The sequence below is a fragment of the Gadus macrocephalus genome, chromosome 4, assembly GCF_031168955.1.
Source record: "Gadus macrocephalus chromosome 4, ASM3116895v1".
In the NCBI taxonomy this organism is placed as follows: domain Eukaryota; kingdom Metazoa; phylum Chordata; class Actinopteri; order Gadiformes; family Gadidae; genus Gadus; species Gadus macrocephalus.
Genome location: NC_082385.1, coordinates 33,322,778 through 33,350,537, shown reverse-complemented (window position 1 = coordinate 33,350,537; position 27,760 = coordinate 33,322,778). Strand labels below are relative to the sequence as shown.

General features: G+C 46.7%; 4 protein-coding genes and 2 long non-coding RNA genes across 6 annotated transcripts in view; 2 read left to right on the top strand and 4 right to left on the bottom strand.

The window, feature by feature from the left end:
• LOC132455345 (NACHT, LRR and PYD domains-containing protein 5-like) overlaps nt 1-10,778 on the bottom strand; it is a 140,383-nt gene extending 129,605 nt beyond the window's left edge. The window contains exons 1-2 of the mRNA XM_060049157.1: nt 10,582-10,778; nt 10,008-10,110 (exon numbers count right to left, since the gene is read on the bottom strand). Coding sequence (XP_059905140.1) covers nt 10,008-10,096 — 89 coding nt within the window. The 5' untranslated portion in view covers nt 10,097-10,110; nt 10,582-10,778. The remainder of the gene's footprint in view (nt 1-10,007; nt 10,111-10,581) is intronic.
• The window catches only part of LOC132455445 (uncharacterized), a 31,049-nt gene extending 20,129 nt beyond the window's left edge, over nt 1-10,920 (top strand). The window contains exon 2 of the long non-coding RNA XR_009525244.1: nt 10,770-10,920. This is a non-coding gene — a long non-coding RNA (uncharacterized LOC132455445). The remainder of the gene's footprint in view (nt 1-10,769) is intronic.
• Nucleotides 1-27,760, bottom strand: part of LOC132455349 (NACHT, LRR and PYD domains-containing protein 12-like) — a 47,006-nt gene that overhangs the window by 10,466 nt on the left and 8,780 nt on the right. The window lies entirely within an intron of this gene.
• LOC132455407 (NACHT, LRR and PYD domains-containing protein 3-like) lies at nt 27-23,368 on the bottom strand. Its single transcript, XM_060049279.1, has 5 exons — nt 22,808-23,368; nt 22,111-22,284; nt 21,886-21,932; nt 19,414-20,625; nt 27-142 (listed from the first exon to the last, which is right to left on the bottom strand). The coding sequence occupies exons 1-4, from the start codon at nt 23,029-23,031 to the stop codon at nt 19,994-19,996; spliced, it is 1,077 nt and encodes a 358-aa protein (XP_059905262.1). The 5' UTR covers nt 23,032-23,368; the 3' UTR covers nt 27-142; nt 19,414-19,993.
• LOC132455444 (uncharacterized) lies at nt 15,955-19,782 on the top strand. The gene is made up of 2 exons (XR_009525243.1): nt 15,955-16,496; nt 19,503-19,782. It is a non-coding gene; the product is annotated as an uncharacterized LOC132455444 (long non-coding RNA).
• LOC132455348 (NACHT, LRR and PYD domains-containing protein 12-like) overlaps nt 23,657-27,760 on the bottom strand; it is a 48,691-nt gene continuing 44,587 nt past the window's right edge. Inside the window, exons 13-16 of the mRNA XM_060049170.1 lie at nt 26,277-26,450; nt 24,709-24,882; nt 24,012-24,185; nt 23,657-23,833 (exon numbers count right to left, since the gene is read on the bottom strand). Coding sequence (XP_059905153.1) covers nt 23,677-23,833; nt 24,012-24,185; nt 24,709-24,882; nt 26,277-26,450 — 679 coding nt within the window. The 3' untranslated portion in view covers nt 23,657-23,676. The remainder of the gene's footprint in view (nt 23,834-24,011; nt 24,186-24,708; nt 24,883-26,276; nt 26,451-27,760) is intronic.

The following is a 27,760-nucleotide window of genomic DNA, read 5'->3' as shown; positions in this document are numbered from 1 at the left end:
CTTCAACACAACACACACACACACACACACACACACACACACACACACACACACACACACACACACACACACACACACACACACACACACACACACACACACACACACACACACACACACACACACACACACACACACACAGCTGTTACTCAGAGTAATGATGGAGTCATGATGTATCAGTGCTGAGCTCTGAGATAGACAACAGTAGTTAATAATGACCCCCACTATATTTATTTAAGCAATAGATCACACCAGTCAGTGGTATGTGCTCATTATACCACCGCCGGCCCTCCGCTGCGCGTCGGGGCCGGACAACGCCCCTTCACAGTGGTATAATGAGCACATGCCACTGACTGTAGTGATCTATTGCTTTTATACAACGGTTACTGTTATGGTGAAACGAAAGTCATAGACACACTACATTTAAAAAGAAACCAAGAAAGTCAACGTAGCCGTTTTATTAAAGACTACCAAAAAGTAGTCCCTCCTGGCTGCCCCTATACTTCGACGGTCGCTATGCAACACACTTTAGCGTCCCTTCCGAGAGAAGGCTCCGATAGAGCGGTTTGCCGGAAATTTATCCTATGGAGCAGTTCACTCGCCGATTTTAGACTTCAGTGAACTGTGCTATTTATTTTATACAACTGTTAAAATTATGGCAAAATGACTTCACACACACACACTAGACACTTTCCACTTCAAGGCGCGGAGTGATACTTTCACAAAATGATTGGACGTCATAGCAGTTATGTATACGCTCATTATACAACAGTTAGGAACCAATCAGATCGCTGGATTCCGGCCCCCCGTTGTATAAAGGGGTATATATATAGGGGTATTCAAGGGGACTTCCGTTTCCGGTCTGGGTTGCAAGGGTGGGGGCCACAACCCCCCTTCCGCTTCTGGTCGGTGTGGGGGTGCCTCTCTCTGTGTGTGTGTGTGTGTGTGTGTGTGTGTGTGTGTGTGTGTGTGTGTGTGTGTGTGTAGCAGTGGCAGCTTTTAAAGTGAGGGAGGAAGGACTGCGTGCTTGGTTGCCATTGGCCTGCTTGCACTGATAGTGGCCTATTGGGGCATAAGTATGTGACACTCAAGTTGTTTCAGGGTGTTTTGATGAACTACAACATCGCAGGATGGGATCATTATGTGAATTGATACAAATCCACCAGTGGCAGCATTGGACTTTGAAAGCTGGTGGGCAGCATGTCTTGGACTACCAGGGCAGAAGGAAAGGATGCAAAGCCAATTAGTCAAATCAGGCCTACTCTTGATTTGTAAAACTAAATGAAAAAAAATCTGGGCCGATCATTGGGCCTATTTTTTCCCTCAATGACTGAAGCTATTGGTTGTTATTTGGCTATGTTTATTTTCACTTTTTTTTTTACAATTGCTTTAAGAAAAATAAAGAAACAATACCAAAAGTGATGCCACTTAAAATGCAACATGCTCTGAATCATTAACGTACATCCATTACATAATATCAAACAGAACGGTCAGAGTAACGAACAATTAAAAGAACAACAAGAACATTATTTCACAACTATTTACATGGGTTGTAAGCCTAACTGTCCGTCCACACCAGAAGCGAATTGAGCGACCAAATCGCCGGAAGTCATTCACTTTCTATGGGCAAGAGCGACCAAAGCGACCAAAGCGACCAACGCTACCAGCGGCCAAAGTTGAGCGACCAGAGCGTCAAAAAGAAGTTGAAAACTTTTTAACTTTATGCAAATGCCTATTATTCGCTTCAGCGGCCAAACACTGACAGCCAATCGGAATGTAGACGCTCTTCGCTTGCGTGGATCCCAGGGAACATCGGCAGGCACTTTGGTTCCTACCTACCTTTATTCACTCACTGAACAAAATGTCGGCTGAAGTATTAATCGCGGCTGTAACTGGGCACCCGGTGTTGTACGAACCCACCCTTTTTCAGTTCAGAGATCGAAACGCCGTAGTGGTTTGGATATCAAGTGATGAGCGGGAGTATTTATAGGCTACATCTAGAACGTTCGTATTTAAGCGGGAATCATTTTAATTTGCTCTCCATGCCACCAATCTAACCAACCAATCGCGTGTAGCATGCTTTAAACAAAACCAAAAAAGTTTTTGAAATCGTCACATAAACAAACTAATCGACAAGACGAGGGATAAATGACAAGGGATATATCTAGTCTAGATAGATAGAAAGCCTACCAAACGACACAAATCGTCGGGAATCCATTTAGGTGGTTCGGCCCTCACAGGACAGTAGCCTACAAGACCACACAGAACAAGTCTGACTGGACATACACACAATACATCACATTAAAACTAGACACGCGTTGATAGATAGATAGACAGAAAGGCCTAGATAGATCGATATGTTCCATTATTTGCCTTGCGGAGCCAACCAGTCCTGTGCGCGTATGCAAATTAGCCATGTGCGCGAATGTCTATTTGTTTTGAATGCGACGAATGAGTGCAGATCATGATTTGCAGATCCAGATCAGTGAAACATATTTTAACTACTACAGCACGCAGGGTTTTTTGTTCTCGGTTGTAGCCTAATTAGCCTACATTTTAGGATTTTTTTTGTATTGGGGGGAATCACTGTCCTACTTGTTGTCGAAGCACTTTATCGAACAAGCAAAACCGTCTCGGCAATATGGCCAAGGTGTATGGGAGAGTTCACTATTTGATATGGCTGTCTGTAGGGCCTACTAAACGCATACGGCTCCTTTAAATGCGTCTGCATAATTGAATTGTACGTCATGAGCGACTTGAGCGACCAAAGCGAACAGAAAAATTCGCAGCGAAACTTTGTACGTCCTGGTGTGGACGTACAGTAACATTGTTTGAGCCAAATGTGGATGAGATGTGTGGGATGGGTTGTTGGCTTAGCGCAGGAGGTAGAGCAGTTGTCTTGTAACCGAAAGGTTGCTAGTTCGATCCCCAGCTCCTCCTAGCTGAGTGTTGACGTGTCCCTGAGCAAGTTAACCCAAACTGTCGCCTTGCATGGTTGACTCTGCCGTCGGCGGGTCAATGTGTGTATTAACCGATGTAAGTCGCTTTGGAAAAAGCGTCTGCTAAATGCCCTAATTGTAAAGTTTCAGAATGTTGGTCATGGTGTCAGGCCAATTATGATCTAGGGACTTCATTTATAGATCAAGTCAACCCTCCTCGTGGCCTCCGCCCGGCCGCGGGCTACGGATCCCTTAGCTAGTCCCACCCACTCAGAGGAGGACTCTCCTCCTCCCTCCCGTTGAGCCCCATGTTATTCACCGGCCGCCAACACTTTCGGGGAAATGAATGGGAGGCAACGGAGGCTGAGGGAGGAACGTCCTCCCTGAAGTATTTATCAATAGGAGATAGGGGGTGCTAATGTCCCTTTACCGAGGGAAACGAACATAACATAAATACAAAGGCATTAAAGTAGTCCTATTTAAGGGCATTAATTCATCAAAGTAGTCAATCTCCCTCTTTTATTCTCAACAATGTTAAGGACGATCTTCCTCCTCCTCATTGGAGAAGCCTCCACTGGTGTGTAGTCATGTGTGTGTGCATGGGTGTGTGTGTGTGTGTGTGTGTGTGTGTGTGTGTGTGTGTGTGTGTGTGTGTGTGTGTGTGTGTGTGTGTGTGTGTGTGTGTGTGTGTGTGTGTGTAGTCATGAGTGTGTGGGGATGGTTCAGTGTGTCTATGGGGGCTCGTAACAGCCTAATGTGATCTACTGTTGCAGCGACCGGGGATGTTGGGGTATGCCTAGATGGGAGCCAAAGAGCATTAGAGTCGGCGAACGTTAAAGTCTTAAAGGGAAACTGTGTATAAATGACTCCCATCTAGTGGTACAATTGTATATTGCATTCAAACTAATAGTGCTCGCTTGTTCAAAAACTACGGTGGGCAGTATGTGCCAAGAAGCTGTGTCATGACATCCAATACTACCTCATCGAGTCATTCGAGTGATGATGAGGTTCGTTATTTCAAATTGCATTGAATCATTAGTGTAAGCTAATGATGTATGAGTAATTACTCCTCGAGCAAGATAGTGAATTATTTCAGTCATCATTCACGCTGGCTCAGAGAGAAAACGCATTTGCATTTCCTGTACCACGTAGTGCTTTTTGTCCCTCTCGGCAGTTCATAGACCGGAAGAACATGGAAGCCTCCATGAAGCTTACCCGTCCTACGTTACTACATATTAATTATTCTTCGCTCAGGAGGATAAGTGAGATTTTTGGCAGAGCTAATTTTACACCAATGAGGACTTATTTATGAATGAATACGTTGATTTGAGGTAATAAATGACTTAAAATATTACACAGTGTCCCTTTAAACGGGGTGTTTTAACTAATATATTATACTATGTGTTATTCTATTATAGTATTATTTTGACATAAAAACGCTATAATATTCCGTATAGTAACAATGGGAAAAACGGGGCTGGTATATACTAGATATGTTCATTAATATGTATATTAAAGTATGTAGTATGTATGTAACCTATTTCGACCTAACCTATTAACGTTAAAGGTTTTGTCTTAAACTGTGGATATGTCTTATATAAACGTCAAATTATCTTGTGTGAACCTTGTCCAGTCTCATATCTCTCTCTCTTATTCCATTCAATGAGATGTTAACTGATAACATATAGGCTTTTGGTTGTGGTAGCAGCCATGGTGACAATGGCTGGCTGCCACGGGTCGCTCATTCAGCCATACCTCTGGTTGGTTGCGACCTACCGTATTGGTCCGAATATAAGACGACCCTGATTATAAGACGACCCCCGTTTTTCAACACAAACATTTAGAAAAAAAGATTTGCAGATCACATTTGCAGAACAAAGAACTTCATTTATTTTCTTAATAACAATATTAAAAACACAGTGAATTAAACACTTGTTATATTAATGACAATAATAATAATGCCAGTAAAGGCCACGGCACTTTCAAGGCAAAATATGTCCAGTATGATTCAAAATGAATATCAAGCAATAATCAAGCAACATTGTGAATATTTTTAAATAACAGAGAAAATACAGGCCACATATTTAACTAAACTTAACTAAAATTCGCCAAACTTCTCCTCCGATGTCTCTCTATCCCTCACACGTGTCCTCTGCCCCGCTGTGTTCGCTCTCGCTGTCATCGCTCCCCAGCTGCTCCGCTTCCAGCGGCTCCTCCCAAAGCGCGTTTTCTCTGACGTATTCAAAAACTCTCCGGTCAACCTCACTGAAACGACCACTTTGAGGACCACGGTAGGATTGTTGTTTTGGTGCTCGCCATCTTCTTATGTTACACTCCGTGACCCCGAACTTCTTGGCAGCTTGGCAGTTGTTACTTGACTCTGCCTTATTGACGACCATTATTTAAAAATTGGCAACATAGCTCCTCCGCTGTTGTTGATTGACCTGACCCACTTTTGAGCCACTTGTCTCTAAATGTCTTTAAACACCGGTAACGGTCTGGTTGTTAAGGACGCTGGACTACTTCTTCCCGGTACCAATTCCTGGCGCCACCTGCGGCCGCGAATGTGTATTGACATTTAAATGTAGAGGCGAAGAAGAGAAACTGCGCTCTGAATACTAGACCCCGAATATAAGACGACCTGACTTTTTCGGACCTATTTCGAGGGGAAAAAAGGTTGTCTTATATTCGGACCAATACGGTATTTGCCGCCAAAAGGGTTGCGACGTTGTTATGGTCGCGACCTAGGGGCCGTGTCCACCAAAAGCCTTTTTAAAAGGCGGAGCGCTCCGTGAACTGCTTTCAACGCGTTTGTGCGCGCCGCTCAAAAAAGGCGCACGAAGCGTTTTTCATTTACGTCATTAAATACGCGTCATCGCTTGTATCCATAGATATACAGCTTCTATCTGTAGGCTCCATCATCTGGCATCTGACACCTGAACGTCCTATCTGGTTGCTCCTACAATTTTATTAGAAAATGAATAAAAGATTAATAGCGCTTCTTGCCGTGGCAGCGGAGGTTGCGTACGATCCCCCTGCGCCTGTCGTGGTTGCCCGGAGGAGAGTGTGGGTCCACAGCATTAATCGTGGCCTGGTTGCGCTTTGTCTGGTCATGATACGCCTTTAACGTGAGGTCGTACAGGACCGGACACTCACTCACAGCTGTTATTAAACTTTCGTCCGACATGTTTCCGTTTGTGTTCTGTTGATACTTTTAGCCTTGCCTCCTCCTCGATTTTGATTGGTCGTTCGAAAAAAGCGCCGATGACGTGGAGCGCTTTTCTTCAAAAGTTGAACTGTTTTCAACTGGGACGCGCGTCTAGAAGCGTGAGGCGCGCGGAGCGTTTAACCGCCCCGGGCGGCTTTTTAAAAGGCGCGCTGCATGCGCGTCCTGCCATAGAGAATGCATTGCAGACAGGCGCTCCGCCTTTTAAAAAGGCTTTTGGTGGACACGGCCCCCTAGTCGGTCAGCCTGCCAGAGCCAGCGGCCAGCAGCCAGCGGCCAGCGGCTGGCCTGTCGTCGCAGCCAGCCAGCCGATACCAGCCAGGCGTCGCTGCCCGTCATTACGTCGTAGTATTGTCATACCGTCGTACTAAATCATACAAAAATGTTAAAATGAAAGGGTCCGATTACGTCAATGAGTTTGAGTAAAATAGCGATTATATACCTGACCGTGGAGGGTGTCGAACAGCCAACGTGTCGGTCACTAACCTAGCGTCACTACCGCTTGTACCACCATGGAATTGACGGATAGTCGTTGCACTCATATTTAACTATATCACTCTATAACGAAGAACTTTGTACATAACATACATTATTAGGCTTAATGACATTTAACAAAACAAATAGGCTATGTATAATTTCTAAAATACATTATTTGAATACGCCCCAAATTACAACTAATATATCACTCTATAACGAAGTGCTTTGTGCATAATATATCTTATTAGGCTTAATGACATTTAACAAAACAAATATATAGGCTATATATAAGATATAAAATACATTATTTGAATACGCCACAAATTACAACTACCGTATTTTCCGAACTATAAGTCGCGTTTTTTTTGTAGTTTGGCTTGCCCTGCGACTTATATTTTGAAGCGACTTATATGCCAAAATTGTGCGTACATAATCTTCGGCCGCCAGATGGCACCGTCATTCATTAGGCCTACAACTGAACGCTGCAAGCCTACTGCACCACTGAATAAATTATAAATAAACTAGACCGTAGACAAAACAAAAGAGAACACAAAATAAAATGCCGCCAAAAAGAAAAAGCTATACTGCACAATTTAAACTGCAGATTATAAAGTATGCAGCCGAAAACGGCAATCGAGCAACAGAAAGAAAGTTTGGGGTGAGTGAAAAACTTGTCCGGGACTGGCGAAAAGCCGAGGCAACTCTAATTGCGATGAAAAAAACAAAGAAAGCTAGCCGGGGGCTGAAAGCCCGATGGCCAGAGCTGGAGGAACGAGTCCACAGATGGGTCATTGAACAGCGTGCTGCTGGCCGGGGCTTATCAACGGTGCAGTTGCGTCTCCATGCCCAGGTAGTTGCCAAGGAGATGAATATCACAGATTTTGCTGGCGGTCCATCTTGGTGCTATCGCTTCATGCAACGCAACCACCTGTCTATCAGAGCACGGACCACGGTGTGTCAGAAACTGCCGCCGAACTTTCAAGCCCAGATTGACAGTTTCCGTGCTTTCATTGAAAAGCAGGTAAATACACACAATGTGTTACCGGACCATATAGTTAACATGGACGAGGTCCCCCTCACGTTTGACATCCCCATGAATCGAAGTGTTGAAGAGAAGGGGCAAAAAAGTGTGAGCATAGTGACAACAGGTCATGAGAGGTCGCACTTCACGGTGGTGCTCGCATGCTGTGGAGATGGTTCAAAGTTGCCACCGATGGTCATTTTCAAACGGAAGACCATGCCGAAAACTGAATTCCCCTCCACTGTTGTCGTGACCACAAACCAGAAAGGGTGGATGGATGAAGAAAAGATGAACTTGTGGTTAACAAAGTGCTTCTCTAAACGTCCTGATGGCTTCTTTAAAACACGCAAAGCCCTACTTGTGATGGACAGTATGCGAGCACACACAACAGCACAGATTAAAAACAAAATCAAAGCTTGCAACTCCATACCTGCCATCATACCTGGAGGCTTAACTAAAACACTCCAGCCACTCGACATCTCAGTGAACCGCAGTTTTAAGGCTGTCTTACGTCACCTGTGGGAGACGTGGATGGTGGATGGAGAGCACAGCTTCACGGCAACCGGGAGGATGCGACATGCAACCTTCCAGCAAGTTGTCGGATGGATCGACAAAGCATGGACTTCAGTGACAACCGAAACCATCCTGTCAGGATTCAGAAAGGCAGCACTAACTGGAACTGACGCTGGTGGTGAGTCTGATGACAGCCCAGCAGAAGAGGAGACGGCGCTTCATCTTCCTCCGGAGATGGCGGAATTGTTCAGAAGCGACACCGAGAACGAAGATTTCGAGGGATTTGGTGATGCAGACTGAAGTCGGGAACTTTTTGGCTTGTTGTGTTTATATATAGCCTATATTGCTATTGCAATTTTATTCAGTCTCTCCAGACTAAACGTTCTTGTTTAAATGTTTAAAAATAAATGCGACTTATACACCGATGCGACGTATACATGTTTTTTTCCTCGTCATGGAGCATTTTTTGACTGATGCGACTAATACTCGGGAGCGACGTATAGTCCGGAAAATACGGTAATACATTTTATTGATATTGATAGACCAACGATTTCTTCATTTTAAACTGTAGGCCTACTTCAATATAAAAATATAAAAATAATATTTGCAATAAAGAGCTGTAGGTAGCTTTCGCCAGAGAGCATGGCTTTCTGGTACTTCAACTGTCACAAAAAACCCGTTGATAACATGCAAATAACTGATTAAGGACCGCCCATAGACTTTGAGTGACCGAGCCAGCCAGCGACCAAAACGGCAGCCAGACGAGAAAACGGCAGCCAGACGAGCGACCAATGCGACCTACGTCGCGACCAATGCGACCTACGTCGCGACCAATGCGACCTACGTCGCGACCAATGCGACCTACGTCGCGACCAATGCGACCTACGTCGCGACCAATGCGACCTACGTCGCGACCAATGCGACCTACGTCGCGACCAATGCGACCTACGTCGCGACCAATGCGACCTACGTCGCGACGCACGTCGTTGGCCACTCAGAGAGCTCGGCCCTCCTCTCCCCAAGAGAGAGAAGAGGACATCCATGAGTATATGGATGGATGTATCTGGTAGAGAATTTATATATGCAGGGTAAAACCAGCAGAACAATAATTTTAAACACTAATCACATGGTTTTGTTTAAGAACCCACGCGACAAATATCAGATTTTGTTAATAGCCAGGCAGATGCTCCCGTGTAGGACAAAGTATTTTCTAGAGCCCTTTACCGATGCTACTAGTACGCCGTATGGCTATCTGCTAGTGGACTTTAAAGCCACGATCCCCGACACACTACGGCCAGACAAGTGCTGGATACATCAGTTTAATCTAACCCAGGAACGGTAACCAGGACAAAGTGCAAGCCATTGTGAACCCCATTTAAGTTCCCTGTTCTTCAGTGTGTTGTTACACTACATTACCCATGATTCAATATCACAGGGCAGACACAGACACACACACACACACACACACACCCTCATGACTACGGTCAACCTGCACCCATATACCTTTGCCCCCCACACGCCCCCAAAATGACCGCTCGCTGCACCCCACCTTAGGAAGCCACACCTGCCTCCCACACACACACACACACACACACACACACACACACACACACACACACACACACACACACACACACACACACACACACACACACACACACACACACACACACACACACACACACACACACACACACACAGGAAGTGGAAGGGGGGTTGTGGCCCCCACCCTCGCAACCAATACCGGAAACAGAAGTCCCCTCGAAAACCCCTATAGTGGGGATCATTAATAACCACTGACAACACTCACAGACAGAGATCCTCTTCTTACCTCTTAGCTTTGCTCCGGCGGCCATGTTCCCCAGACAGAGTGGTCTTAGAGGTAGGACCCCCATCCCCATCCTCTCTCTCCTCATCCATAGTAGACTGGAGACCTGGACACAAACACAACTCCTTCTGAACTGAGAAGATCATTGTGACTGCGTCACACTAAAGCATTATGGACGTCACGTCATGGATCATAAATATGAACCCCACGACAGGGCCTACCGGAAGTGGCGTACTTACGAGCTCTATTAAACTGTAAATCCCCAGTCACTACGCACACATATTTAACTTACATATCAGCACATTCAAAGGACTTCTGACAGTCCTTCTTTTAATTTGGAGTAGCATCAAGACAAACGAACGGGTCAGAAATGAAGTAAAACATGAACTAACGTTGTATTCTCGACAGTAAACTCACCAGTAACCTAAAGACAATATAAACGGTAGTAAACTGGTTGATCATTATTATATACCAGTAACCTAAAGACAATATAAACGGTAGTAAACTGGTTGATCATTATTATATACCAGTAACCTAAAGACAATATAAACGCTAGTCAACTGTCGTCCTACCTTACCTTATCTACTCCGGGATTAAAATGCGTCCATACGGAATGAAGTTGTAAAAGTGTAAATGTAAGGGGAAAAACGGAGGTTAAAGTGTTTATAAATCAAGTTAATCAGGTGAACGGTTTAAAAAGCGGAGGAAGGGCTGCTCGCTGCGACAGACAGTTAGATGAGGAAGTCAAGGAGCCGCGCCTCTCAGTGAGTGTCACGTGTTTTCGGGGAAAAGGAAGGCGCGCATACACACACACACACACACACACACACACACACACACACACACACACACACACACACACACACACACACACACACACACACACACACACACACACACACACACACACACACAATGGCTCAGTATGAGTATAAGTACACAGGATACTGGCTCAGTATGAGTATAAGTACACAGGATACTGGCTCAGTATGAGTCAATCATTATTATATAGCAGTAACCTAAAGACAATATAAACGGTAGTAAACTGGTTGTTCATTATTATATACCAGTAACCTAAAGACAATATAAACGGTAGTAAACTGGTTGTTCACAGTAAACTGGTTGTTCATTATTATATACCAGTAACCTACAGACAATATAAACGGTAGTAAACTGTCGGCCTACCTTATTTATTCTGGGATTAAAATGCGTCCATACTGTATAAAGTAATACAAATATAAATGTAAGGGAAGAAACGGCGGTTGAAGTGTTGCCAAAACAAGTTAATCAGGTGAATGGGATAAGAACGGATCTAGAGATAGATTGCTCTTCATGGCCGCTCACTGAGGAAGAATGTAGTTCAGATGAGGAAGTTGTTTGAACGTCTCAGGGAGGAAGTGATGCAACTCATCTGGCATCACGTTATTTTATGTAAAGTGAAGGTTTGAGACCTCAGACACTCACTCTGATGCACACACACATGCAAACACCGGCGGGGACATGCACATGCACACGCACACACACAGACACACACTAACACACACACACACACACACACACACACACACGAGTTGGGAGTGGAGCAGCGGAGTTCTGCACAAGCCGGGGGCTTTTCGTGGTGAGTCGGTTGAACCAGAGATCAGCGCATCACGCCGTCGAGCGCTGAGGACGCGTGGGAGGGCGTCTCGGCTCCCGCTGCGGTCGACTTTGGTCTGACTCGAGCAACGTCTCTCAGAGGAGAGAAGGCGGTTCTGGGGATCCTTCTTACATGTTGATCATAAGGAAGCATCGGGCCCAACAGAACCCCCAGACTCTGTACCCAGTGACCCCCCCCCCCCCAGTCTGACCTCTGGGAGACAGTGGAGCCATCACAGTGTGACCCCCCCCCCCCCCAGCTCCCCGCTGTCAGGGCGACCACACTAGAAGTAAGTTGAGGTACTCTAATTCAAGCTACACGTAGTCACGCCCTCCATGGAGGACCTGTTGAATGAGGGGGGGGGGGGGGGCTCAGAGACCCAGGCCGCGTTCGCCACGCCGTGAAACCCAGGAGCCCCAACAGGAGTCAGATCCCGGGGTTCAGATCCCACCGTCGTCGCCGAGACAGTCGGTGAACGTCCCGCTCTGCTCTGAGCGCAGGGCTCGCTCTCCTGGTGGCGCTGGAGGGCCCGTTGGTACTCTGATGGACGTCAGGACCCAGGGCTCGCTCTCCTGGTGGCGCTGGAGGGCCCGTTGGTACTCTGATGGACGTCAGGACCCAGGGCTCGCTCTCCTGGTGACGCTGGAGGGCCCGTTGGTACTCTGATGGACGTCAGGACCCAGGAGGGCCCGTTGGTACTCTGATGGACGTCAGGACCCAGGGACACCGGCGGGCGGCCAGGGGTGTGTGGGTGTGTGGAGCTCTGTGTGGGCAGCTTCACTCCCTGGTTGAGGAGTGGATCGCTGGGTGGGGAACTGGACTCTCTCGGCGTGACACAGGACCTGGTCCCGCTCCCCTGGGGGGTCCACAAGACTTTCATTGTTTTAGCTTTTTCTTTCTCCTCGTCTCTGTTTGTTTCATACCATTCAGGTTATGATGGGACCCACCCCCACACCAGGTCCCGTAATACCTCCAGACAAGCACCCGGCCCCCCCCAGACAAGGACCTAGCTCTCCCAGACCAGGACCCGGCCCCACCAGACCCAGACCCTTGTGGGCCAGGGCCCAGCCCCCACAACACCTAACCCTACCCTCCCATGCTTCTATCTCTCCCCAGCCATAGCAGCCTTAACCACGGGGCTCTTATGGTGAGGATTGAACATTAGATGAGCTCATATGTGCTCATCTAATGTAAGGGTCTTAACATATAAAACGAGGCATTGATAGCTTTGTAAGTGTACAGATTGTTTTATTAAAAAGGACATTTTATACACACATTACCATCAGTGGTTCACCCGTCGACGCCATCTTGTTTTTAAGACTCGATAAGTAGATTGACGAACACAGAGATTGTGACATCCGTCAACAACACGCAAGCTCTGTGTTCGCCAATCTACTTGGAAATGAAAACATACACAATATTGTAGTATGAACATGTTAAGATCAGCAGCGTGCAGTGCCCCTTCATCTCGGTGGGGCAGAAACTACTGGCGTATGACCACACCCACAATTTATATATATTTTTAACATGTGTATTTTGAGCTACATTAAGACATGTTAACTAAACTAATTGTGAGTAAGAATTAAAAATAAACGAATAGCCTAATGTTACTGCACGCTTATGAAGTGCCAACACTCGTCATATGATGTCGGACTAATTAGAATAGCCCATGTGCAATGGTAACACCAACTCTGCAAAGTAACAATTTTCAAAGGACAAATACGACATTATAGGTAAGTTATTTCTTCCATATTTTATTTTAACAATCTACCAACAATTTAACAACAGGCTTAGCGAGTGCATTTCAAATACATGAAAAGTAGAAATACAAGTCATCATTAATCAAGCAGACCTTCGATTTGGAACTTGGCCCGACGATGTTTGCAAATCTCTCAGTAACAACACTTTTGAAAACAGGTATTTCTCAATAACAGCTGTTTAAATCAGGTATGAATCAGAATCAGAATCAGAATCAGAAAGAATTTAATTGCCAAGAAGGGTTTTACACCAACCAGGAATTTGGCTTGGTGATTAAGGTGCATACATTAAGACAATAACAATGAACAATGAAGAAGAGATATATATATATAACACCATATAAACAAGCAGGGACATAAGAGATCAATTAAAATAGGATAAAATAGAATAAATTAAAAACTAAAGTAAAAGATACTTAAAAATGTGTAAGAATTTACAAATTGTTAATGGGTATGAGTGCCAGAGTCAGTGTCAGTCAGTGGGGGTGGTGGTCCTGGGACTTGTTAAGGAACCCAACTGAAGAGGGGAAGAAACTGTTCAAGTGGCAGGAGGTTTTGGTCCTGATGGACCGCAGCCTCCTGCCAGAGGGGAGAGTTCCAAATAAACTGTGACCAGGATGGGAGGGGTCGGCCATAATCCTGCCTGCCCGCCTCAGAGCCCTGGAGCTGTGCAGGTCCAGGTAGACTGGACCTGCACAGCCTCAGATAGCCTACAATTTTCATACCTGCTGAAATAAATAAATAAATAGGCTTCAATGCCGAAAGATACAGGCGGAGTAATTCGACAACAACAGTCCTAGAATATGACCAAGGGCAGACTACTTTACGACCATATGGGCGTCTTATAGCGCGGATTGCAATTCTTATTGCAGCCTGCAGGGTTATGCGAGAAACATACGGAGGGACGCGGTCGTTGAGCTCCGCCGCCCCACATTGCATGACACGTTAAACAGAACTCAACTCGAATCGCCACCATCAATTTGATATCAACAGAACAAAAATAGTCGGAAAGCCTACAGAGACTATAGATAGTTAATGTGACAATCACATTATTAAAAATAAACTTGGAGCAATGATTTACTGAGGAACTATTTTTTTGGGAGCATGCTTTTGCAGGGAGTTCGCCGCCCCACCTGCCCATATATGGACGGCACGCGCCTGCAAGGAATATTGCCCAAATGTAAAAGGCTGTTTAGCTGATTACAACTGCAGCATTCTCGCATATCTTAGAGATTATTGTCCAAATCATTCCATAAAATTGGGTCCAGGTTGCACAATCCTGAAGTCATCCTTTACAAGTGTACTACATTAAGGTCTTTTTTTTTTACTATGCAGACATGAATGCTATGGAATGGATACAAACTCAGGTTGGTGATTGGATGTTTCCTTACTGATAGGTGTGTGCATCAAAAAGGAATCTCTCAGTAATGAATCTCAGCAAGTCCTGTGATTATCTACCCTACCAGGACTGTGTGTCCCGTCCTTCTGTGCCGACTACCGCCAACACTGTTTGATTGAAACCCCCAAATCCTGGTTTGATGCCCAGAGGTACTGCCGAGAGAGAGGCTACGACCTGGCCACCATAGACGACATGGGGGCAATGAAGTCTCTGCTGGGCCTGAGTGCAGACAAGGCTCATGATGAGCTGTCGATCGGCCTTCATTATGGGGGTCATAAAGAGTGGCGTTGGTCACTGGCCGACAAAGACTTCTACCAAAAGGGAGAGAGAAAGTACCGTAATTTCGAAGGAAGTAGCAACACTGAAATGTTTGTTCGACAACATAAGGGAAAGTGGTACACTGGTGGAATTTCGACCAAATTATATTTCATCTGTTATGATGGTAAGGAACATACACATGAATATGGATCATACCATAGACGGATTATGACATATCGGGCCCCTGGGCACGTGGACTCCGCAGCCCCCCCCCCCCCCCCCCCTTCCAACATAAACACACGCACCCAGAATACACGCACACTTATTGGCGATAATAAGTCATTGACCTGTACCTGCAACTCAGCAGGATTTGTAGCACAGGAAAGGCAACCTCACAATAATTATTACAAATAAATGCATCTTTATTTAACCAAAACATGATAAAAAAAATACATAATTGATGCAATTTTTGGCGATTTGAACGAATTTCGAATGCACCGCTTTCAACCACAAATAAAAACGACTTAAAGCAACTCAATACAAACAGTTCCTTACATTAATTGACAGTAATGCATTTCACCTATGAAATGCATTTTTCCCAGGCTCTGTTCCGTGCAAAATGAGTAACTAAGTAACTTGTGGGGCGGCTCAGTCTACTTCAGTTACTAACAGTGGGGCCCTGGGCCCCACTGTTAGTAACTTGTGGGCCCTTGGGCCCCTGGGCATGTGCCCGGTGTGCCCGTGCAGTAATCCACCCATGGATCATACACTTCGGTCAGTTATTGGTGCGCTCTGATAATATCTGTTTCGTGTTGACCACGCCTGCCTCTGCATGAGATCATTTACATTTTTTTAAATGCTCCCAGGGCATTCCTGACCAATAAGGGCATCTCTTCTCCGATTGGTTCAGGGTATATCTATATTTTCTTCATCCCAGTTGCGTGAAATGAACACTTGTTTCTCCACTCTAAGGTGGAGAAACATATGGAGGGAGAGCAGAGAGTGAGGGGATGTCTCCTGTTCTGCTCTTTTCTGCTCTCTCTTTACAACTCATATCTCACCTACAGCACCTTGCAAGCCATAACGTTGTACTTTTTTTCAGAAGTATAATTAATAAAAATGCATTTGATTCAAACAAAGGAATGGATGCATTTTCAGGTATACAGGATTTTCAGGATCTGACCATTGGCTAAGTGTTCATTTAATTGGTCCTATTTTGATGTCCAACATGCATCATATGTCATTTCTGCTGCTGGGGAACTCAATAAAAACAATGACAATACTCATGAGTGTTCTCCATAGAATTGTCTTCTACTTATGGTGTTAGCTGACATGGTAGCTTCAGTTAGTAAGATGTTATTCAACAGATATTTACACTCTGAATCACATCAATGTGATGCAGATGTATGAAATATGAATATGTTATGAGTCATAGAAGTAATGTGTTTATAAGCCGTTAGAAATGCCCCATCCATCTGTCAGCGTTCCAAGAGTGAAGAACAACTGGGAGAATTACATCCTGTTGCACGTCAACGGCGCCACGTGCCAGACAATGGTAAATAAACACAATGCAGAACGATTCTTCATGACAGTCCTGTGGCAATCCCACGCCGGCGGCCAGAGACAAGCCACGCCCTCCCCGTGGACAGGAAGTAAACGGAAGATAGTATCATACCCCTCCGCGCAGCCGCGCTAGATCGCCCATCGAGCGTGTCCAGGCGGTCACGGGCATTGGGGACGGAGACGGGCAAAGAGTCTTGAGGGCTGGACAGGAGGGAGGCGAGGAAGAGGACTGGTGGGAGAGAGTATCGACGGCGGACTAATGCTGCACGCTATACTTACGACCGGACGCTTCCCTTCAACAGGAGTGAGCCGGAGGCGACGGGAGGGGTACCCGTACCCCCGCCGCCGACCCCGACCCCGACGCGCCTGACCAGGTGGTCCCCTCACCCTAATACCCCATCGAGGAAGAACCTACGTTGTATTGCACTTTCCGTTTTGTTCCTGGGCTGCACGAATGAAATCGTTGCAACGCTAACCCGTCTGTTCATTTCATTGAGAACTACCCGTCTACGACGAGGGGCTTGCCACAGGTCGTTTTTATAGTCGACCATTGGCCACGTACTGCCCAGTATTTCTGAGAATTCTGAAAGGGTTGATTCTCCGATTCCTATTTTTGTTTGACAACTAAGAGTTAAAAATGACGGAAAAATATCTGTGCACTTCTTTACAATGGTTCCAAATTAAATGGCACAATGTTTCTTCATTTGTATGTGTGTTATTATCCTCCACCAGCGTGGAATCGCATGCAGGCCAAGAACTCTAATCGGAACAATGTTTTGCATCTCAAATTTGAGAGCTGGTTGCGGAAATCTGGGACGAGTTGATGCGTGGCAAACCTCTGGAGGTTAAGGGTTAGCGTATCTCTGTCAGACTCCATGACACTCCGCTAGAACCCGCTAGTCCTTCACGCCCAACCAAACTCTTCAAATCATATCCAGTCATCATGTAAAAGCTTACATTTAGAAAAAGAGAAACGATTCATTTGAATGCATTGATTCAGCATCGAACTAGTAGTATTAGTAGTAGCGTAGTCTTTATTGACCCCGAGGGGCAATTTGGTTTGCAAACAGTAGTCAAAACAGCCAATACACAACATAAAAAATAAAAACATAAATACATATAGCATACAGTAGATGTCATCCTGACAGTGTGTGTGCAGTAGCAGCTAGGCCTACAGCTAGTCTAAAAACCCAACAGCTTGTTGTATGCAGGCATGCTATGTTAGCCCAACTCAAAGTTACAGAAATGTGATTTGATTGCATCCATTTGTCGTTCTTCCTGTGGCAGACAGCCAGTGCCTCTCTTCACCAGCACTGACACTGGGCTCCCTCCGCCAAGGGTCACCAATGCATGACGTCACCCTTCTGGAACAAGCCCGGGTGGGGGCGTGGTCTCCCGGTCCTGGCCCCGCCCCCTCTGGAGCGCCACAGCCTTTTTCGCCGAGTTTGAGACTGAAATCATTTACATCGGCCCTCTGGACTTGTGCTGCACGTTCATGTGTGTGTACTGTGTGTGTGTGTACTGTGTGTGTGTGTGTGTGTGTACTGTGTGTGTGTGTACTGTGTGTGTGTATTTGTGTACTGTGTGAGTACTGTGTGTGTGTACTGTGTGTGTGTGCACTATGTGTGTGTGTGTGTGTGTACTGTGCGAGTACTGTGTGTGTACTGTGTGTGTGTGTGTGTGTGTACTGAGTGTGTACTGAGTGTGCGTGGTTGTGTCCACAGAAATCACTACTATCAAGGGGTTGATGGAAGTGACGTCTGCTGTTGAAGTCAAAGCTGCGTTTCATAGACATTATATTTGTCTGTAAGCTACAAATGGTTCAACAAGCAAAACACGAACTGAGTTGGAGGACTAGAGGTTTCATGATCGAAGATTTATTCAGCAATATAGGCCTAAATAAGCCCCCCTAAAACCATATGTTCTATTATAACTGAACTCAACGTGCTCTGGATGGCGTGAAGGCCAACATGAATCAGTATACTAAGCTCTTCATTAAATGTTCTGCATTCAAAATGACACTTTTAGATACCTCGTCGAGGGTCTACAGCAGGCCTCTCCAAACGGCGGGCCGCGGCCCGGGTCCGGACCAAGTCACGGTCCCATCACCCATTTAAAATAATGCACTTTTTTATTTATTCTTTTACTTTCACTATACAAAGCATGATCATGTTAATAAAGACATTTCTCACTGAAATACAAATCGAAAGGCAGAATAGTTTTTAATCATGTTAATAAAGACATTTCTCACTGAAATACAAATCGAAAGGCAGAATAGTTTGTAGCACAGCATAAAATTCATAAAAAAATGAAAACATTCGGGAGTATGTAAATTATTCGAAAGAGGTCTAGACTCAGCGCAGCCCCGTCTTCTCCAGTCAACCAAGAAAGCCCGCACCCGCGCCCCCTCGGGAAACTTGGGATAAGAGAAAGTGAAAGTGAAATCACTGTGCGAGCCAAGCTGCGACCGAACCGGCTTGGCAGTGCAAAAAGGCCTACGCATCATCTAGACCAAGCTCTCCTCATCGGGTCAGCAATAGCCGTGGGTCAATGCCCAGCCTCTGCGTTCGGTAGATGATGAATGAATGAATGGAACGCTGCGTTTTTAATGTTTACACCAATGATTGTACACTAGAAAGTGCGCGTCAATCAATGAAACCTTGTGCGGAAGCAGATAAAGTCTGCTCTCTTTGCTGTGCAAAGCATGTTTCAGAAAGATAAATGTAGTTGTCACACAAGCTATTTTTGACTTTTGTAATATGGAATTATTTCAGGGGGGAATATGCCGTGATATACCTGCGTCCTCCCCCCCCAGAGCCCCGGGAGGAGGACGCTGAGCCTGTGTGTGTCTATAACTTAGACCGAGACGCTGAGCCCAGGCTCAGCGTCTCGGTGTAGCGTCAGCGTCCCCAGAGCCCAGGACCTCCTCCCGGGGCTCTGGGGGGGGGGGAGGCCTCAGCTGTGTGTGTGTGTGTGTGTGTGTGTGTGTGTGTTAGTCAGTGTGTGTGTGTGTGTGTGTTAGTCAGTGTGTGTGTGTGTGCGTGTGTGCGTGTGTGTGTTAGTCAGTGTGTGTGTGTGTGTGTGTGTGTGTGTGTGTGTGTGTGTGTGTGTGTGTGTGTGTGTTAGTCAGTGTGTGTGTGTGTGTGTGTGTTAGTCAGTGTGTGTGTGTGTGTGTGTGTGTGTGTGTGTGTGTGTGTGTGTGTGTGTGTGTGTGTGTGTGTGTGTGTGTGTGTTAGTCAGTGTGTGTGTGTGTGTGTGTGTGTGTGTGTGTGTGTGTGTGTGTGTGTGTGTGTGTGTGTGTGTGTGTGTGTGTGTGTGTGTGTGTGCAGGGGCCATGCTCAGGCCGACGAGGAGTCAGGAGGTCCCTTTTTTTTTTCTACAACCGACACAGAGAGGCTGAGGACCCCCAGACACAGTTCCAGTACCCGGACCCCCGGGAGGAGGTCCTGTGTGTGTCTATAACCGACACAGAGACGCCCCCCCTCTCACTACCACCACCCCCGGGAGGAGGTCCTCCTGGGTGAAGGAGGAGCAGAAGGTGTGGAGGTGTGTCAGTGTGTCTGAGGACCCTCCTCCACCTGGGGACACTCTGTAGAAGGACAGAGAGCCAGCAGGCCGGTCCAGATACACTCCTACTCTGGTGGAGCCAGCGGGGGGGGGGGAGAGGGAGGGCTGTCTTTATACCGTTGTACCGGGCAGAGTAACCACCATCATAACAATAAAGACCCCAGGACTTGTTGTTCTGTCCAAGCCCGCTGTCAGCACCCCCTCCTCTCCTTGTGATTCCTCTGTATGTCACTCCTATAACAACCCGTCCTTCCCACTCTACCTCCCAGTAACAGCGGCCAGTCAGAGCCTCTCTACCCAACACCTGGGCCCAGGAGTCAAATCTGTCTGGGTGATCCGGATACGACTGGTCCTCTCCAACCAGCGTCACCTTCCTGTTGTCCTCAGACAGAGAGAGTCCTCTGTAGGCCGTGTTGGGGTCCAGTGTGAGGTCACAGGCATCTGAGGGAGAACCAGACATGATGAGCTGCTGAACCGCTCTTCATCCTCATCATCATCATCACTGGTACTGTTCTCCTGCTCTTCTTCTTTTTATTCTCTTTCAGACTCTTTTTGTGATCGCTCTCTCTTCTTCTTCAGCCCCCCCCCGTCACCCCCCCTCCCCCACAGCCCCGTCACCCCCCTTGCCCTCACCCTCACCGCCCCCCTCAGCCCCATCACCCCCCTCCCCCTCAGCCCCGCCCCCCCCTCCCCCTCAGCCCCCCCCCCGTCACCCCCCCTCCCCCACAGCCCCGTCACCCCCCTTGCCCTCACCCTCACCGCCCCCCTCAGCCCCATCACCCCCCTCCCCCTCAGCCCCGCCCCCCCCCTCCCCCTCAGCCCCCCTCAGCCCCATCACCCCCCTCCCCCTCAGCCCATCACCCCCCTCCCCCTCAGCCCCCCTCAGCCCCATCACCCCCCTCCCCCTCAGCCCCATCACCCCCCTCCCCCTCAGCCCCGCCCCCCCCTCCCCCTCAGTCCCATCACCCCCCCTCCCCCTCAGCCCCTTCATCCCTCCTCCCCCTCCCCCTCACCCCTCCCCCTCGGCCCCCCCCTCCCCCTCACCGCCCCCCTCAGCCCCGTCACCCCCCCTCCCCCTCCCCATCAGCCTCTCCCCCTCACCCTCACCACCCCCTCAGCCCCTTCATCCCCCCTTCCCCCTCCGCACCCCCCCCCTCATCGCCCCCCCCCTCCCCCTCATCGCCCCCCCCTCCCCCTCAGCCCCATCACCCCCCCTCCCCCTCAGCCCCCCCCCCTCAGCCCCTTCATCCCCCCACACCCTCCCCCCCTCAGCACCGTCACCCCCCCTCCCCCTCCCCCTCACCGCCCCCCTCAGCCCCGTCACCCCCCTCCCCCTCCCCCTCCCCCTCCGCCCCCCTCAGCCCCGTCACCCCCCTCCCCCTCCCCCTCAGCCCCCCCTCAGCCCCGTCACCCCCCTCCCCCTCCCCCTCAGCCCCCCCTCAGCCCCGTCACCCCCCTCCCCCTCCCCCTCCCCCCCCCCCCTCAGCCCCGTCACCCCCCCTCAATGTAACAATGTAATACCTGCTGGGTTTTATACAAGCAGGTTTAACTGTGATGGTGGACAGTATTAATATATGTTAGATACATGATGTCAGCCATCATCTTCATTCCCAGTAGGATGTGACCTCACTTCCTGCTGTGTGGATGGACTTTCCATCTCAATAGTGAGTGTGTGAGGTGATGAATCAAACAGACACTTACACTTCTTTAGAGCTGGTTTCAGCCTCCACACTCCACCGTGCTCCACACTGCGGGGGAATCAAGGTGAGAGCAGCATGTTGAAACATTCACCTTCATCATCTGCCGTCTCATCACGTTCTACACAACATGAGTGACAGCTGCCTCTTCAAACCACTTCATCTAGCGGCAGCTTGAATCCTGGTAGGAGACTTTGTCCCTCAAAGTGGTGAGCTGTCCTCTCCATACCTGAGAGTGTCCAGTCTCCAGAGTGGATCCTCCAGTCCAGCAGAGAGCTGCACAGCTCCAGAGTCTCCTGGGTGATTGTAGCTCAAGTCCAGCTCTCTCAGATGGGAGGGGTTGGAGCTCAGAGCTGAGGCCAGAGAAGCACAGCCTTCCTGTGTGACCAGGCAGCCAGACAAGCTACACACACACACACACAGACACACAGACACACAGACACACACACACACACACACACACACACACACACACACACACACACACACAATTTATTGTATCTGGTTGAGAGCAGTTTCTACTAAAGTAACCACATTTATAAAGTGTATTCATTCAACATTGAAGACAAGTAAAAGCTTTATTGATACTTCATGGAGACAAAGCTGTGTCACCCTGAGAGTCTGAGAACAGGAAGAGGAAGTGGGGAGATGACATCACAGACAGCAGAACTGCCTTCACTTGGATGTGACAGGATCTTAAACAAATGCTCCTTTCTCAATAGCTACAACTCAATGAGATATTGTTTGGTTAGAGTCAGGAGAAGTCTGTTGTGTTTGGTACGCTAAGACCGTTTCTTCACAGGTTCTAACATTGTGTAGAACCAGGGAGTGTTTTGTCAGCAGAGAAAAGAGCAACAGAAATGAGGCAGGAGCAGCACTTACTGGAAGCTAGAATAACCAGTTTGAAGAAGAGGCTGACAACTGACCTGAGAGTTTCCAGTGTACAGTGTGGACTCCCCAGTCCAGCAGAGAGCAGCTTCACTCCTGAATCCTGCAGATCATTGGTACTCAGATCCAGCTCTCTCAGACGAGAGGAGTTGGAGCTGAGAACTGAGGCCAGAGCTTCACAGCATCTCTCTGACAGATCACAGCCATTGAGGCTGCACACACAATAAACAGAACACGTTAGGAACTGTGATTCATTTTGCATTTGAAATTTGTTGTTAGAAATGTTTTATTAGTTTACCTAAATGTCAATACAGTAGATCTTCAAAATATGACTAATTTAGAATTCAGATAACTAAAAATTCAGCAAACTCCAGAAAATGTCCATAAAAATACTCAGTTCTAAGAAGAAAAAATTATTAAACTTTACTCTAAAGTCCACCTTACTGTCTGACTACATGATTATGAATAGAATAGGAATCTATAAAACAAACACCTTATACCATCATTAACACACTGAATCCAAGGTACACCTTTTACTGTCATGGCAACACAAATAGAGTGAGATTGAGGTCTTGTGTTTGATAAGATGAGTGGTAATGTCGCTGCGATGCACGCAGACTGCCAAGGTTTAGTTCAGTGCTGGGTTAAATAAGGCGTGTATTGCAGCGCCAGCTTGATCGCTCTATTGGGAAACACGACCCACTTAAGTTCCCCTGAAGACACTCTGCTTTAATCAGAAAACTAAAACACTGGTTTGTACTTTGTGCAAAGTCTCCCCCTCCCCCTCCCCCCCCCCCCTCAGCCCCGTCACCCCCCCTCAATGTAACAATGTAATACCTGCTGGGTTTTATACAAGCAGGTTTAACTGTGATGGTGGACAGTATTAATATATGTTAGATACATGATGTCAGCCATCATCTTCATTCCCAGTAGGATGTGACCTCACTTCCTGCTGTGTGGATGGACTTTCCATCTCAATAGTGAGTGTGTGAGGTGATGAATCAAACAGACACTTACACTTCTTTAGAGCTGGTTTCAGCCTCCACACTCCACCGTGCTCCACACTGCGGGGGAATCAAGGTGAGAGCAGCATGTTGAAACATTCACCTTCATCATCTGCCGTCTCATCACGTTCTACACAACATGAGTGACAGCTGCCTCTTCAAACCACTTCATCTAGCGGCAGCTTGAATCCTGGTAGGAGACTTTGTCCCTCAAAGTGGTGAGCTGTCCTCTCCATACCTGAGAGTGTCCAGTCTCCAGAGTGGATCCTCCAGTCCAGCAGAGAGCTGCACAGCTCCAGAGTCTCCTGGGTGATTGTAGCTCAAGTCCAGCTCTCTCAGATGGGAGGGGTTGGAGCTCAGAGCTGAGGCCAGAGAAGCACAGCCTTCCTGTGTGACCAGGCAGCCAGACAAGCTACACACACACACACACAGACACACAGACACACAGACACACACACACACACACACACACACACACACACACACACACACACACACAATTTATTGTATCTGGTTGAGAGCAGTTTCTACTAAAGTAACCACATTTATAAAGTGTATTCATTCAACATTGAAGACAAGTAAAAGCTTTATTGATACTTCATGGAGACAAAGCTGTGTCACCCTGAGAGTCTGAGAACAGGAAGAGGAAGTGGGGAGATGACATCACAGACAGCAGAACTGCCTTCACTTGGATGTGACAGGATCTTAAACAAATGCTCCTTTCTCAATAGCTACAACTCAATGAGATATTGTTTGGTTAGAGTCAGGAGAAGTCTGTTGTGTTTGGTACGCTAAGACCGTTTCTTCACAGGTTCTAACATTGTGTAGAACCAGGGAGTGTTTTGTCAGCAGAGAAAAGAGCAACAGAAATGAGGCAGGAGCAGCACTTACTGGAAGCTAGAATAACCAGTTTGAAGAAGAGGCTGACAACTGACCTGAGAGTTTCCAGTGTACAGTGTGGACTCCCCAGTCCAGCAGAGAGCAGCTTCACTCCTGAATCCTGCAGATCATTGGTACTCAGATCCAGCTCTCTCAGACGAGAGGAGTTGGAGCTGAGAACTGAGGCCAGAGCTTCACAGCATCTCTCTGACAGATCACAGCCATTGAGGCTGCACACACAATAAACAGAACACGTTAGGAACTGTGATTCATTTTGCATTTGAAATTTGTTGTTAGAAATGTTTTATTAGTTTACCTAAATGTCAATACAGTAGATCTTCAAAATATGACTAATTTAGAATTCAGATAACTAAAAATTCAGCAAACTCCAGAAAATGTCCATAAAAATACTCAGTTCTAAGAAGAAAAAATTATTAAACTTTACTCTAAAGTCCACCTTACTGTCTGACTACATGATTATGAATAGAATAGGAATCTATAAAACAAACACCTTATACCATCATTAACACACTGAATCCAAGGTACACCTTTTACTGTCATGGCAACACAAATAGAGTGAGATTGAGGTCTTGTGTTTGATAAGATGAGTGGTAATGTCGCTGCGATGCACGCAGACTGCCAAGGTTTAGTTCAGTGCTGGGTTAAATAAGGCGTGTATTGCAGCGCCAGCTTGATCGCTCTATTGGGAAACACGACCCACTTAAGTTCCCCTGAAGACACTCTGCTTTAATCAGAAAACTAAAACACTGGTTTGTACTTTGTGCAAAGTTTCATTTAAATGTCACCGCAGCACTATTCAAGAGCATGTAAAGAAATGCACTATTCAGGATGACCCAGAGAAGAAGATTAATCCTAATTAGAGTATATTATCCAATCAGCAGCCGGTTATTGTTAGTAGGTATTTGATTGAGGAGGAGGAGGAGGAGGAGGAGGAGGAGGAGGATAAAGAGTTGGTTGGTGAGGAAAGAGATGTCACGGCGCTGGTGGTAAAAACAGAAACAGACCCCCTATCAGAGATAACGTTAATTTGTAAAGTGGGAGGTCCCGGAGCGCAGAGGGGGGGTGGATCCAGTGACTCAAAACGGGGGTTGGTAACGGTATACACTGCCTACGTAGCTTCTCTGACTAAAAAAACCTAAACAACGCTGTGTGTACATCCGGGCAATGTTTATTTTAATTACAGAACATTTAACACTAAACTGCATGGGTGGGAAATGTGAAAAAAAAGAATACAAGGCAGCAATTATCTATGAGACTATTAAATGAACCAGGATCAACGGATTGCTGCGTGCGCGCCGCGGTGCACCGGCTAAGACATGCACATTGCCGTGCACCGACAGTAATGTGCACGCCGCGGTGTACGGACCCGGACCGCAAGGTGCGCGCCTCAGCTTGTATTTTGGGTTAAACAATGTTGCTTTGACGTTGTGGATTCGAAAATAATCCATTGTTTTACCGTTAATATCAATCTAAATTAATCCACTGCCAAATATGGATCTTGTTAAAACTCAGACGTGAGATTTTACTGGGGCACAGCAGATCAATACTGGGGCACTGATGTGGAAATTGTGGTGGAACTGTTTGACCATTGAGTGAAACTGACCTGAGAGTTTCCAGTGTACAGTGTGGACTCCCCAGTCCAGCAGAGAGCAGCTTCACTCCTGAATCCTGCAGATCATTGGTACTCAGGTCCAGCTTTTTCAGACTAGAGGAGTTGGAGCTGAGAACTGAGGCCAGAGCTTCACAGCATCTCTCTGACAGATCACAGCCATTCAGGCTGCACACAAAATAAACAGAACACGTTAGGAACTGTGATTCATTTTGCATTTGAAATTTGTTATTAGAAATGTTTTATTAGTTTACCTAAATGTCAATACAGTAGATTTTTTAAATATGACTAATTTAGAATTCAGATAACTAAAGATTCAGCAAACTCCGGAAAATGTCCATAAAAATACTCAGTTCTAAGAAGAAAAAATTATTAAACTTTACTCTAAAGTCCACCTTACTGTCTGACTACATGATTATGAATAGAATAGGAATCTATAAAACAAACACCTTATACCATCATTAACACACTGAATCCAAGGTACACCTTTTACTGTCATGGCAACACAAATAGAGTGAGATTGAGGTCTTGTGTTTGATAAGATGAGTGGTAATGGCGCTGCGATGCACGCAGACTGCCAAGGTTTAGTTCAGTGCTGGGTTAAATAGCGGCAGTATTGCAGCGCCGGCTTGATCGCTTTATTTGGAAACACGACCCACTTAAGTTCCCCTGAAGACACTCTGCTTTAATCAGAAAACTAAAACACTGGTTTATACTTTGTGCAAAGTTTCATTTAAATGTCACCGCAGCACTATTCAAGAGCATGTAAAGAAATGCACTATTCAGGATGACCCAGAGAAGAAGATTAATCCTAATTGGATTATATTATCCAATCAGCATCCGGTTATTATAAGTAGGTATTTGATTGAGGAGGAGGAGGAGGAGGAGGAGGAGGAGGAGGATGGAGAGTTGGTTGGTGAGGAAAGAGATGTCACGGCGCTGGTGGTAAAAACAGAAACAGACCCCCTATCAGAGATAACGTTAATTTGTAAAATGGGAGGTCCCGGAGCGCAGAGGGGGGGTGGATCCAGTGACTCAAAACGGGGGTTGGTAACGGTATACACTGCCTACGTAGCTTCTCTGACTAAAAAAACCTAAACAACGCTGTGTGTACATCCGGGCAATGTTTATTTTAATTACATAACATTTAACACTAAACTGCATGGGTGGGAAATGTGGAAAAAAAAGAATACAAGGCAGCAATTATCTATGAGACTATTAAATTAACCAGGATCACTGGATTGCTGCGTGCGCGCCACGGTGCACCGTCTACGACATGCACACTGTCGTGCACGGACAGTAATGTGCACGCCGCGGTGTACGGACCCGGACCGCAAGGTGCGCGCCTCAGCTTGTATTTTGGGTTAAACTGTGTTTCTTTGATGTTGTGGATTCGAAAATAATCCATTATTTGACCTTTATTATCAAACTAAATTAATCCACTGTCAAATATGGACCTTGTTAAAACTCGAACGGGA

Coding starts and splice junctions, on each gene's coding strand:
- LOC132455407 (XM_060049279.1), bottom strand. CDS start 23,031: ATGCAAAATGAATCACAGTTCCTAACGTGTTCTGTTTATTGTGTGTGC. Junction 21,933..22,110: donor TGGAGACTGGACACTCTCAG/GTATGGAGAGGA, acceptor ATTCCCCCGCAG/TGTGGAGCACGGTGGAGTGT. Junction 20,626..21,885: donor GAAACCAGCTCTAAAGAAGT/GTAAGTGTCTGT, acceptor GTTCTCCCTCAG/ATGCCTGTGACCTCACACTG.